The sequence below is a fragment of the Papaver somniferum genome, chromosome 1 (assembly GCF_003573695.1).
Source record: "Papaver somniferum cultivar HN1 chromosome 1, ASM357369v1, whole genome shotgun sequence".
Classification (NCBI taxonomy): Eukaryota; Viridiplantae; Streptophyta; class Magnoliopsida; order Ranunculales; family Papaveraceae; genus Papaver; species Papaver somniferum.
This window is the reverse complement of record NC_039358.1, coordinates 167,374,502-167,386,820: the sequence shown is the minus strand read 5'-3', so window position 1 is coordinate 167,386,820 and position 12,319 is coordinate 167,374,502. Positions and strand designations below refer to the sequence as shown.

At 36.8% G+C, this 12,319-nt stretch overlaps 1 protein-coding gene across 1 annotated transcript; it reads left to right on the top strand.

The window, feature by feature from the left end:
• The first annotated feature begins 10,246 nt into the window (after positions 1-10,246).
• On the top strand, positions 10,247-12,065 carry LOC113353687. The gene is made up of 4 exons (XM_026597211.1): positions 10,247-10,262; positions 10,409-10,820; positions 10,988-11,065; positions 11,246-12,065. Exons 1-4 carry the CDS (start codon positions 10,247-10,249, stop codon positions 12,063-12,065), a joined length of 1,326 nt encoding a protein of 441 aa, XP_026452996.1.
• The last annotated feature ends 254 nt before the right edge of the window (positions 12,066-12,319 follow it).

Genomic DNA, 12,319 nt, shown 5'->3' with positions numbered 1-12,319 from the left:
AAAGTATTAGGAAATGAGACTTTACAAGTATTTTGAAGACTTGAATATGTGAAGAAGCAAGGAGCTACAACGACAACAATCATCATTCCACTTGAGGTTAGTGATATTTGACTTGAACTGTTTCATTCCCTAACGTATCTTTCAAGTCGTGCATATTGAAAACAAAACTGCGAAGCATATTTGAACTCTAGATAGACATAGTATTAAGGAATACAATACGAGGTTTATTGCTTAACCATTAAACTTTGTAGATAAGACATCGCCATAATCATTTGAATGTTATTGTGATTATGTATTGGTATGAGGTGAGGATTTCATCCTAGGGAACAATGTTTTACATGTGTATCAAGTAAGTTCATAAACTTGTTTGTGAATCGAAAAGGAAATCGCCAGGAGTTATTGGTTTTGTTATTCATTGCATATCTTATGAACAACCAATATGTGTGATTGAGTATAACCGTTCACAACTTGTTGTGTTCTTGGTAGAACTATTCACAAAGGCCTGACTTATGTATTGGTATGACTTTTATTAGTGAAACCGATCTTAAGTAATCACCTGAGATGGTATGATCGGGTTTGTGATTTTTGTCTGACCAAATATGGGAAAAGGGAACCGATCCTAGTAAGAGGTACAGTACATCACAAAGGGGAACCGATCCTTGTATGAGGTGCATCAAGGTTTATAGCAGAAAGGGGAACCGATCCTATGAACATGTGCAACACGTTTTTAGGCAAAGGGGAACCGATCCTATGGACATGTGCAACACATATAAGTTAGATACCATATATATGTGGGGAACCGATCCTAATACCTAGTTAACCGAATTTTGGAAATCTAGTGTGAGTATGCACAGTACTCACATGGAAGGTAAAACCGAAACTTGTTTTGGTAGAACCGTTAAACTCATGATTGTGATTGAATGTTATTTGATCAATCACATAGTTCTTGAAAGTCAGATGAACCAATTCTAAACTTGTTTGGAAGTGTGTCAAATGGGTTTCAAGGTTGTAAGTGTGAAAGAGAACTTACAAAGTTAAGATGTCGACATACTTTGAACACGTGCTATGAATGTTTATTTTTTTAATTGTTCAAAGTTATTCCTTAATAGCTAAGGGAAGAGAATCCCAGGATCGAAACATAAATAAGTTAAGAATCTTTTAATTCAGGTTTTTAACTTCATTTTGTAGGGAAATAAGAATTAGTAATGTGCATTTACTAATTAGAGATCTTCCGAGAGATTTCGATCATTATTTTTGGACAGAGCATTTCCAGGAATTATGGAAACCGAATTTGTTCTTTAATGAAAATCTGGAGAATATTTTTGGTTTTGGAAATTCCTTGGTGTCCAAACTTCCTTGTTTATAAATACTTGAAGTTTTCCTTTCTTACAAACTAATCCTTCGTAACAACAGACTTCCTCTTTGTTGTGTTGTTACTGGTGTAGCCGCCTATTCGGAGAGGAGAGTAACCTAATTAGGTGAAATCTCTTACGGCCGCTCAGTTTAAAGTATTCTTTGGGATTGAGAAGCTCTAGCGTGTACCATTGGTGGGAAACTAGATAATTGTGGTTTATCTTTTGTTTTCTTTGATTTGATTAACTAACGGTGGTTGAACTTTGATTGCACCTAGCTTGTTTATGCTTTAGAATATTCTATTCTGATATAAGATTCACTCAAACTAGTTCAGAGTTTCGACATGGATCTTTTAGACTGTTGTTAGTTCTAAAGACGATCTTGTGATACTCCATTGTTAACAGACTTCGTTCTGTGCGTGATTGATCACAAGAGATTCGAGTGATTGTGTGCAGGTGTTTATTGAAGATCTAAGAAGATTTGAAGACAAATAAGATATTGAAGATTTCTGATTTTTGGGTTCATAATCTTTGTTGTGCACAATACTTGTTTCGGTAAAATAGGATCCATTTAATAATCAGTTTATCTTTGTGATAGATTGGATTGATTAATTGAGTAGATCTGCATCAACACAATTCTTTGGATTAATAGTGTTGTTGGCTTAATCTTAAACGATTACTTAGGTAATTGAACATAAGATAGATCTAAGAACCTGACGAAGGAGTTTATGTTAAGATAAACGGAAGAGCCTTTGTCCGACTCATATCACTTGGTTGAATAGAGTTGATACCGAACAAATTTGTTGTTCCTTTACTATTGGAATACGAACCATAGGAATTGTTCCAAGTACGTGACTAAGGTCGGAGGCGTGGGAATACATACGGAACTAGGTGAACTATAGGTTTAGTTGCTTGGTCTCAACCATACGAAGTTAGGTGTAATTTTGTGTTGCGGCTTAATCCTGAGAATATTCAATTCAGGTCAAGGTCCCGGGTTTTTTCTGCATTTGTGGTTTCCTCATTAATAAAATCTTGTTGTGTCATTTACTTTATATTTCCGCATTATAATTGTTTTATTATAATTAAAGTAAATTACACAAACGTTAATTCCTATTTACTTGATAAGTGAATCCTATTGTATTTGGTTATCAAGTAACATACTTCGTTGTTGTATTGTCTCGATCTCGTATCCATAGACGATCACACGAAGTGTGATCCAATTAGTTGTATTGTCTCGACTCAGTCCATAGGCAATCACTTTCGGCGAAAGGACTTATAGGTAGGAAATTTTTTAGCTTGAGGTATATTTAGGTACCCTCGCGTTTTCATTACGTTCTTCAACTTTTAAAATTTGCAAACAATGATGATAACGGATCTAAACCTAAGATCTAAATCCTAAACTCAACGAAGCAAAGGTATGTAATCTTAAGAAATGTTTTATCATATAAACTGAAAAATTTTCACCCTTGACATGCCAGTACTTGTATATCTCAACTGAACTATACTTTAAAAGATACGTTAAATAAACATCGTAAAAGATTTAAGAAACTATTATAAAATCATCTACGAATTAAGTTAATTAGTACGTACTTAAAGAAAATAAAATAATTGATATTAACATAATCCTAAAAATTGTTATAATAATGTAGTTTTATTTAATATATTAAACTAGTACTAGTCGTAACCAAATCTATCAAGAAGATCCGAATATTTTAGGTGTCGTATTAAGAATAAAATGTAAGAGAGGGCAAAATTTTATGTATCTAGAAGAGAGAAAACAATTACTAGAGAGGAGAATTTTATCAGGCATGCATCCATTTTAATTTGGTGGTGAATTATGGAAATGTAAGAAAACATGATTTGTGATATTTAATTAGGAGGTAGGATCTTTACATGGACATATTGAAATACTATCTTACAAATTCGACAACAATTTTTTTACTAAAACTTAATGAAAACTAATTAGATGCATATTTTTCAGTAAAATGCTAATCCTATTCCAGCACTATATTTGTGACAGACCGGAAAATTACGCCATTGGCACGTTGTCCAGCAGGCCGTAACTTCCCCGGTGCGCCATGATGAAGCTACAGTCCGGGACTTAAAGCTAGGAAAATGCACGCTCATTTGCCCTCGCAGACATGCTCGTGGAGCATGGTGCAGCTAACTTAGCTTCCACACCGTTCCAACTTACCCTTGTTCCGCGAAGGGTTTATTAAGAAAACATAAACTTTCCTAAAACGACAAAAACGACCTTTTGAGGCCCTAAACGATGGAATTTGGCTAAATTTTGGTGACCATGTGGATCTATAGATCGACATGTCTTGATCTTTGGGCCGTTTCCCATCAAAATGGACTCCTCTTGAGCTCAATTACGACGCTCGGGTTTTTAGCTTATGTCGAACGTCTTGATAGAAAGTATGAGCATCGACTGGAATGCAACTTTCCTCATCAAGTTTGGCCACAATCATCTCTTGCGTCGAGCTGCCGAGCCAGATGATATGAGAGGTCATAATGTCGCCATCATCTCACAATTAGATGATGTGAGTGGCAAAGTGCTGGACCGGCAATGATGCAACTCATTGCGACTGCCTACGTACCCTTCCCTACTCTAAAGGTATCAAGCACATACCGTAGTTCATCCTCGAAGGGACAACAACTCGTTTGTAAGGTCGTGGCTTAGCAAAAATGGTAATGGCCTGGTCCGTATAGGCCATTCCGTCATGATGCACGATGATTATGCATCATCGGGTCCATGACATGGCATAGTGATGCCTAAGCATCAAATTCCCTCTTCGCAAGGCTACGCAAATATAAATGAGCCTTAGGCATCATTTATACTCTTTCGGCCAAGCTGTGAAGCTTACTTGGTACATAGTCCACATACGCACCTTCAACCAACTACCCCTCTCCATATATGTCTTAATGGAATTCTACAAGTATGGAAAGGGGACCAAATTGACATGCTTGCTTCACTGTTCATGCGCAATGATTGCGTTACTTCACAATGATTGTGTTCATTCGCAATGATTGTGTTACTTCGCAATGATTGTGTTCATTCGCAATGATTGCGCAACACTCATTCGTCCAACCCTCTCTGGCCTGATGCACAATGATTGTGCAACATTGTCTCTAAGCCAATAACCTTCATAATGCGTAATCATTATGCTCCAAGCTCAAGGCCACCTACCCAACTGACTTAATGCATCATTTAATGCGATATTTGACTCTTGGCCAAATGCTAAACACAATGCGCCATTTTGGCGCGGTATTGGTCTTAAGACAATCCACCTCTTACCAACCAACGGAAGCTTTAGATGAAGCTTCATCACAAGCAAATGGCACATCTTTTAGCATGCGCCATGCTAAAAACACGGGGTGTTACATCATCACACCCTTCAAATAATTTCGTCCTCGAAATTCAAAATCAAAGCTATTGTGGACAATCTCTTCGGTTTGGATTTCCTGAGCAAAAGTTCCATATCAGATGCTCAAAAATCACGGGTTTCTTCAAGTTATCGTGAACAACAATTTAGACCTTCTGAACAATCGTCCCATACCGCCTGCCCAGGAATCCAAAAGTGCCCACAACAATACCATGAATCGCAATTGGCCAGTGCCAAGAGGATATCTCGACCAGGTATCCTAGATGGCATCCCATTCTACCACCCAGGAATCCCTAAGGTTCACAAGTTTAAAGGTGTCATCGAAATGACAAGATTTTAGCACAATACTGTGTGAAACAGATTCCAGTTTCCCACCATCCCTGACGGTCATCCAGGTTGCCACTCGTAAGTGGGATGCTAGTCAGGCCTGACAACGCACACCCTTGGCTAGTGCCAACGTGTGGGGATGATCAGTCCCATTGTATACCCACCGTCCCAGACGGTCTTCCGGATATCCACTCGTGAGTGGGGTGCCACTTAGGCCAGGAAAACTCACAGTACTTAAACAAGCTCAACTCGATTCGCAAAGTAACTGGCATAGCAGTTACAAACTCCTTTCCGCGCAAAAGTTGGCATGCTCTCCAACTTTAAGTTTCCACTAAGGAAAATACTCGCCAATGAGTCCACTCCGCACAAGTCCTTAGAGTTTTTTCGAAACTTGCTCTGATACCAACTGTGACGGACCGGAAAATTACGCCCTTGGAGCGTTTCCCCGCAAGCCGCAACTCCCCCGGTGCGCCATGATGAAGCTACGGTCCGGGACTTAAAGCTAGGAAAATGCACGCTCATTTGCCCTCGCAGACATGCTCGTGGAGCATGGTGCAGCTAACTTATCTTCCACACCGTTCCAACTTACCCTTGAACCGCGAAGGTTTTATTAAGAAAACATAAACTTTCCTAAATCGGCAAAAACGGCCTTTTGAGGCCCTAAATGATGAAATTTGGCTAAATTCTGGTGACCATGTGGATCTATAGATCGACATGTCTTGATCTTTGGGTCGTTTCCCATCAAAATGGACTCCTCTTAAGCTCAATTATGACACTCGGGTTTTTATCCTATGTCGAACGTCTTGATAGGAAATATGAGCATCCACTGACTGGAATGCAACTTGACTCATCAAGTTTGGCCACAATCATCTCTTGCGTCGAGCTACCGAGCCAGATGATATGAGAGGCCAGAATGTCGCAATCATCTCACAATTAGATGATATGAGCGACAAAGTTCTGGACCCGGAACGTTGCAACTCATTGCGGATGCCTATGTACCCTTACCTACTCTAAAGGGATCAAGCACGAACCATAGTTCATCCTCGAAGGGACATCAACTCGTTTGTAAGGCTATGGCCTAGCAAAAATGGTAATGGCCTAGTCCGTATAGGCCATTCCGTCATGATGCACGATAATTATGCAGCCTTAGGAATCATTTATACTCTTTCGGCTAAGTTGTGAAGCTTACTTGGTACATAGTCCGCATATGCACCTTCAACCAACTACCCCTCCCTATATATGTCTTAATGGAATTTCTAAAAGTATGGAAAGAGGACCAAATTGACATGCTTGCTTCACTGTTCATTCACAATGATTGTGTTACTTCGCAATGATGTGTTCATTCGCAATGATTGCGTTACTTTGTAATGATTGTGTTCCTTCGCAATGATTGCGTTACTTCGCAATGATTGTGTTCATTCGCAAAGTAACACAATGATTGCGCTTCTTTGTAATGATTACGCAACACTCGTTCGGCCAGCCCTCTCTAGCCTGATGCATAATTATTGTGCAACATTGGCTCTAAGCCATTAACTTTCATAATGCACAATCATTACGCTCCAAGCTCAAGTCCACCTACCCAACTGGCCTAATGCATCATTTGATGCGAGATTTGGATATTGACCAAATGCTAAACACAATGCACCATTTTGGCGCGATATTGGTCTTAAGCCAATCCACTTCTTACCAACCAACAGAAGCTTTGGATGAAGCTTCATCACAAGCAAATGGTACATCTTTTAGCATGCACCATGCTAAAAACACGGGGTGTTACAATATTACCATAAAAATGAGCACATTTTGCACCATTTAGCTTGTCATTCACTGATGTACATCTCAGATTATGATAATTTCGTATGACTATTATTGACCATCATTGTAAGAACAACATGTTACCAATAAATAAGCTGAAAAATCATTATCATTTGATTTTTTATGTAAAAAAAAGTGCAGGAATTACATATAATATCAATATAGCCATATCAATTGTTAGACCATTGGTCAGTTGAACCACCAAGCGTTGGTATGTCAAGTTTGGTTATCATAATTTAGCTCCAAAATTTGAAGCTACTTGATTAGATTACTAAGGTCAACTTTGTTAGGTTAGACTATGAGCATTAGAAATATTGAGACAAACTCGTGTTAATCTGAAGAACCCGAAGACGTATTGGCATCAACATATATATTATCCTTCTGTTCGAGGTTAGTGATACAAACTTGACTTGTTTCCATTTTTATATACGTTTCTTTCAAATTATTTAGATTGAAAAAATAACATAAGAAGTATATTTATGTATCTCTAGTATTGGTAACTTGATCATTCATTTATATCAAAGTGTCAAGGAAGTATATACTAGTTGTTTAATACAACTTTGGTACATTGGATTATGAAGTACAACATTTATCTTTTGAACTTCATAAATGCGACATAACACTATATTTGTTATTCGTTACTAGTTAATGTGTTGAAATTTGGGTTGATTCCATGCCTAGAAAACTTTATTTAACTACATGAGTTTAAGGAAGTAGACTTGTGAAACTTGTTTCATAGTTGGAAGGAATCAAAGGATCTATTCTAGGATCGATCCCTTAAACCAGGACCGGTCCCTTTGTTAACCAATTAGACGTTTTTCTAATCCGACTATAAACTTATAGGGTTTGGATGGCTATCGGAAATATGGTTTGGTTAAGATGGAAAGTTTAAAATGTTGACATAATATTTTGAACATGTGTTGAACTCTTGTTACTTAAATTCAATAATTTTCCTCGATACTCAAAGAAAGATTCCAAACCGAAATATCCCATATATCTTCTTTGATATTCGAAATTATATGTCTTAATTTACCAGTAATTAAAGCATATCTCTTGATATTATGTAACAAGGTATACTTATATGCTAGCTAATATTGAGTTCTCATCCATGAGAGATCTAGGTATATTAGTTGGACTATTCTTGGAATTATACAAAACCGAAAATTGGTATTTATTGCATATTTTCGTATTTGGAAATTCCTTGGCATCCAAACTACCTTGGTGATTATAAATAGTGAAGTTTGTTTTTCTTGCAGACTTATCTCATGACACACAGTACTTTATTTCTATAGTTTGTGTGAGGTAAGCCGACTAGCATTATTCTCGTAATACTCACTGGAGAGGAAAGTATACTAATTAGGTGAAATCTCTTACACCCTCTTCAATTACATACTTTTTTGAATCAAGAAGCATCTAGCAGTACCTTTGGTGGTAAACTAGAATCGTATCGTTATTTTAGTATTTGATTATTGATATGATTGACTAACGGTATAGTTGAACCTTGATATCACCTAGTTTGTTTATTATGTAATCCTTCTCTTCTGATATAAGGTCACTCGAACTAGATCAAGGATCGACGATTTTAGATCGCTTCATTGATTCAATATCTGAAGATAACACTTGTGATCATCCATTGTTAACAGACTTCGTTATATGCGTCGATCATAAGGGAATCAAGTTGATTGTGAGGGTACTTTGAAAACTAAAGATTTGAAGACTGGAATATTTGATTTTTGATATTCTGATCTTTGTGACACTTCGTGCATACTTGATTGATTAGGATCTAACAAGCTCGTTTATCTTTATAGACCTTTTATAGCTTGTTGTATAGATCGGTGATCCATCTTTTGGTATTTCTCTTTGAGATTTACTTTGATATATTACGAAGGAAGATTGATTATCTTTAGTAATATTTATATCTTAGTTGATCTAACCGATACAAAGGAGTTTATATTATTTAAACAAAAGAACCTTTCTAAATCAACATATCTCTGATTAACTTGGTGATCTGGGAGATTAATAGAGTGGTTACTGAAACAGATTAGTTCTTTAATATTTCGGAATACGATCCAAAGGTGTTGAGTGGTGAAGTCTTCACAACATGTGGAACGACTTAACATAGTGGACTTTATATTCGGTTTCACGTGCATAGACCAGATTGGTAGTGAGTGCATGGATAATGAAGGAACTGAGTAACTTGGAGTTAGTTTACTTGGTCCAACTATACGAAGTTGTAGTAGTCTTTGTCTAGCGGCTTAATTTTGAGAGTATTCAAAACTGGATTAGGTCCCAGGATTTTTCTACATTTGCGCTTTCCTCGTTAAAAAAATCTTATGTGTGTTTCTAAATTACTCTCCGCATTATAATGTAATTAGTATTTTAGTTATAACAAAGTAAACACAGTAGTACGTTAATCAAACACTTGGTTTGGTCCCATAGTTGGTTCGGTTCCGGACTTTGACTATATACCAAGTGCACATCTTATGGTTCTTATCTTCTTAATAGTTCCCCTCTATATTATATCACACAAGGTGTGACTTGAATAGGTGGGTATCAAAAAAATTGTGGTATATTTGGTACCCTCGTCATTCATCAACAAATCCTAGCACTTTAACAAGAGTCCCTATTCCTTCAGGGTTAGAAAATCAAATAAATAAATAAAATAAAAAAATGTACTCCAATCATATGGCAACACATGCATCCGTATCCTCCCACTTTTCCAAGAAAAAAAATAGCATCCATCAACCTCTTGCTTAGATTAAAAAGATTTTTAGTTTTTTGAGTTTCCGTTATAAATTTGTTTAAATTAACTAATTTTTCTTTCGTTTTCTAGATTTTTTTTTTGTTTGTTGTTTGCACTTTAATGGTGCTTCTAGCCTTCACTCTAACGGCAAGCCTTGCCTGCATTTTTATGGTACTTTTGTACTTTACTTTAACGGAAAGTCTTGCCTGCATTTTTATGGTACTTCTGTACTTTACTTTAATCGCTCCCAGTTTGTGAGTTTTCTAAGTACGATAGCAATTTTCGGTCAGCGGAATTATTGAATCGCTAGTAAAAGTTGAGCAAGATACTCCTATTTTAGTGGAAATTTCTTTAATGAAGAAGATCTATTAAATTGTCCGGGTTACCCCTTGAAGATCACCATCTTCCGATTTGATCTTTTGTATCACGCTTGTTTTAGGCAGTTCTTTACTTCTATTTTCTTTGTTGAATTACTTGATTATGTACCACTTCAAAAATGTTATTCTTATTACTACTTGTTTCTTGATGTACTCTACATGCAATTTTTATATTGTGCCATTAATGACAAAAAGAAGTTTTCTAAAATAAAATAAATAAATACAGTAACACGTAAAAAAAATAACTACATGGCTTTGGCAGGAGGTGGATTGGCTGGATGAATTGATGTATTTCTACTTCTGATATATCTATATTGGTGAATGGAAGTTCTTCCCAGAAGTTTAAACCATCTAAAGGGTTAAGACAGGGAGATTCTTTGTCTCCATTTCTTTTTCTTTTGGTGGTTGAAGTGTTATCTAAGCTGATAGATGATGCAGTGGGGAGGAAACAACTACATGGTTTTCAGGTGGCAGAAGGTGGATTGATGATATCTCATTTGCAGTTTGCAGATGACACTTTGTTATTTGTCGATGCTAATGCAGATGAAATCAGAAGATTACTTCTAAATCTTACATCTTTTGAAGCTTTAACGGGTATGAAGCTAAATTTGGAAAAGAGTTCTATGGTTAGTGTTGATGCTGATAATTCAGTTAAAGAACTTGCTTTGGAGCTGGGGTGTAAAGTGGAGAAATTGCCTATTAAATACTTAAGCTTGCCAATTGGTGCTACAACTAAATGCATTTCAGTTTGGGATTATGTTATTAGAAGGATGGAGGACAAATTAGCTACATGGAAGAGGAAGTTTTTATCTAAAGCTGGCAGGTTGGTGCTAATAAGAAGTTATCTTTCTAGTTTGACAATTTATTTTCATTGATTCATATGCCTGCTATAGTGGAGTTGAAGCTTACAAGACTGATGAGGAAATTTTTATGGGACTCTACTGAGATAAAAAGGAAGATGTGTTGGGTTTCTTGGCTCAAAATTTGTAGACCTAAACATATGGGTGGATTGGGTGTTAAGGATTTGAGCTGTACAAGTAGAGCACTGAAAGCAAAATGGATTTGGAGGTATGTAAGAGAGAAAAGAGCTCTCTGGAGGAGAGTGGTACAATAAAAGTTTCACAATAATGAGGAGGTGCATATGCCATCTGATGATGCAACTAATCAGGGTAAAAGCATGTGGAAAAATATTCTAAATTCTACAAATTTCTTACAAGAGAAGGTGAGTTTTAAGTTAAATAATGGTAGGTCTACAAGGTTCTGGCTAGATAATTGGACTTCACTTGGGCCAATTAAGAACAGATACCCTGCTGTGTATAAAGCTAGTAGAAACAAAACTGCTTCTGTTTTTGAAATGATTTCAGAAGGTAGACTTGTATGTAATAGCAGGAGAAGACTTACTCAGCTGGAACAAATGGAGTGGGATATGCTTTGCAATGAATTGGGTCCTGTGCACAGTCTGAATGGTGGAGAGGATCAGATTGATATATTGGATGGGTTTACTGCTAAGAAGTGCTATGATTGGCAAATGGAAGATGATACAGTTTGGGATTTTGAGAGATTTCTTTGGAAAAAAAACATTCCACCAAAGGTTAGCTTCATGTTATGGGCAAACTTCCATGATTCATTGCCAACTAGAAGTATGCTTAAGCATAGAAGAGTGCAAGTACAAGATGATAAGTGCTTATTTTGTAGACAGCAGGAGGAAACTGCAGATCATCTCTTTGTGAACTGCAATTATGCTAGGGAGGTGTGGAATCATTTCATTAAGGCATTTAAAGTTTCATGGGTGTTACCAAGTTCAGTGAGAAGTCATTTTGAGGCTTGGAGGTTCAACAATCTTACTGGCAAATGTAGATCTGTTTGGTGGAAAGTGCTCTACGCTGTCATGTGGCATTTGTGGAAGGAAAGAGGAAGTAGAGCTTTTGGAGGCAGGACTAAGGAAGCTGATGAACTAGTTTTCATAATTAAGCAATCAATTATGCTTTGGTTGTCTGATGAGAAGGTTTTCAAGGATTTTACTGCAAACCAAGTTCTTTTTCACAGGGATACAGTGATTCACATATAGTTAATTTGTGCACTGTCCCTTGGTCTGTAAACTGTGTAAATATTTTTCCATCTATATAACCTTATTTTTTCAAAAAAAAAAAAACACGTAAAAAAATAAATGGGTGTCTTATTGTGAAATAGAAAATCCTTCCCGCCACAAAAGACAGGTTGCTTCCTTCATCGTCGCCGGTCTTGGTGAGGAGACCTAAGAATAAGTTTCGACATAATTTATCCGTTCAGTAGAATTCTGCAAAAAGACACAACAAGTGGAGC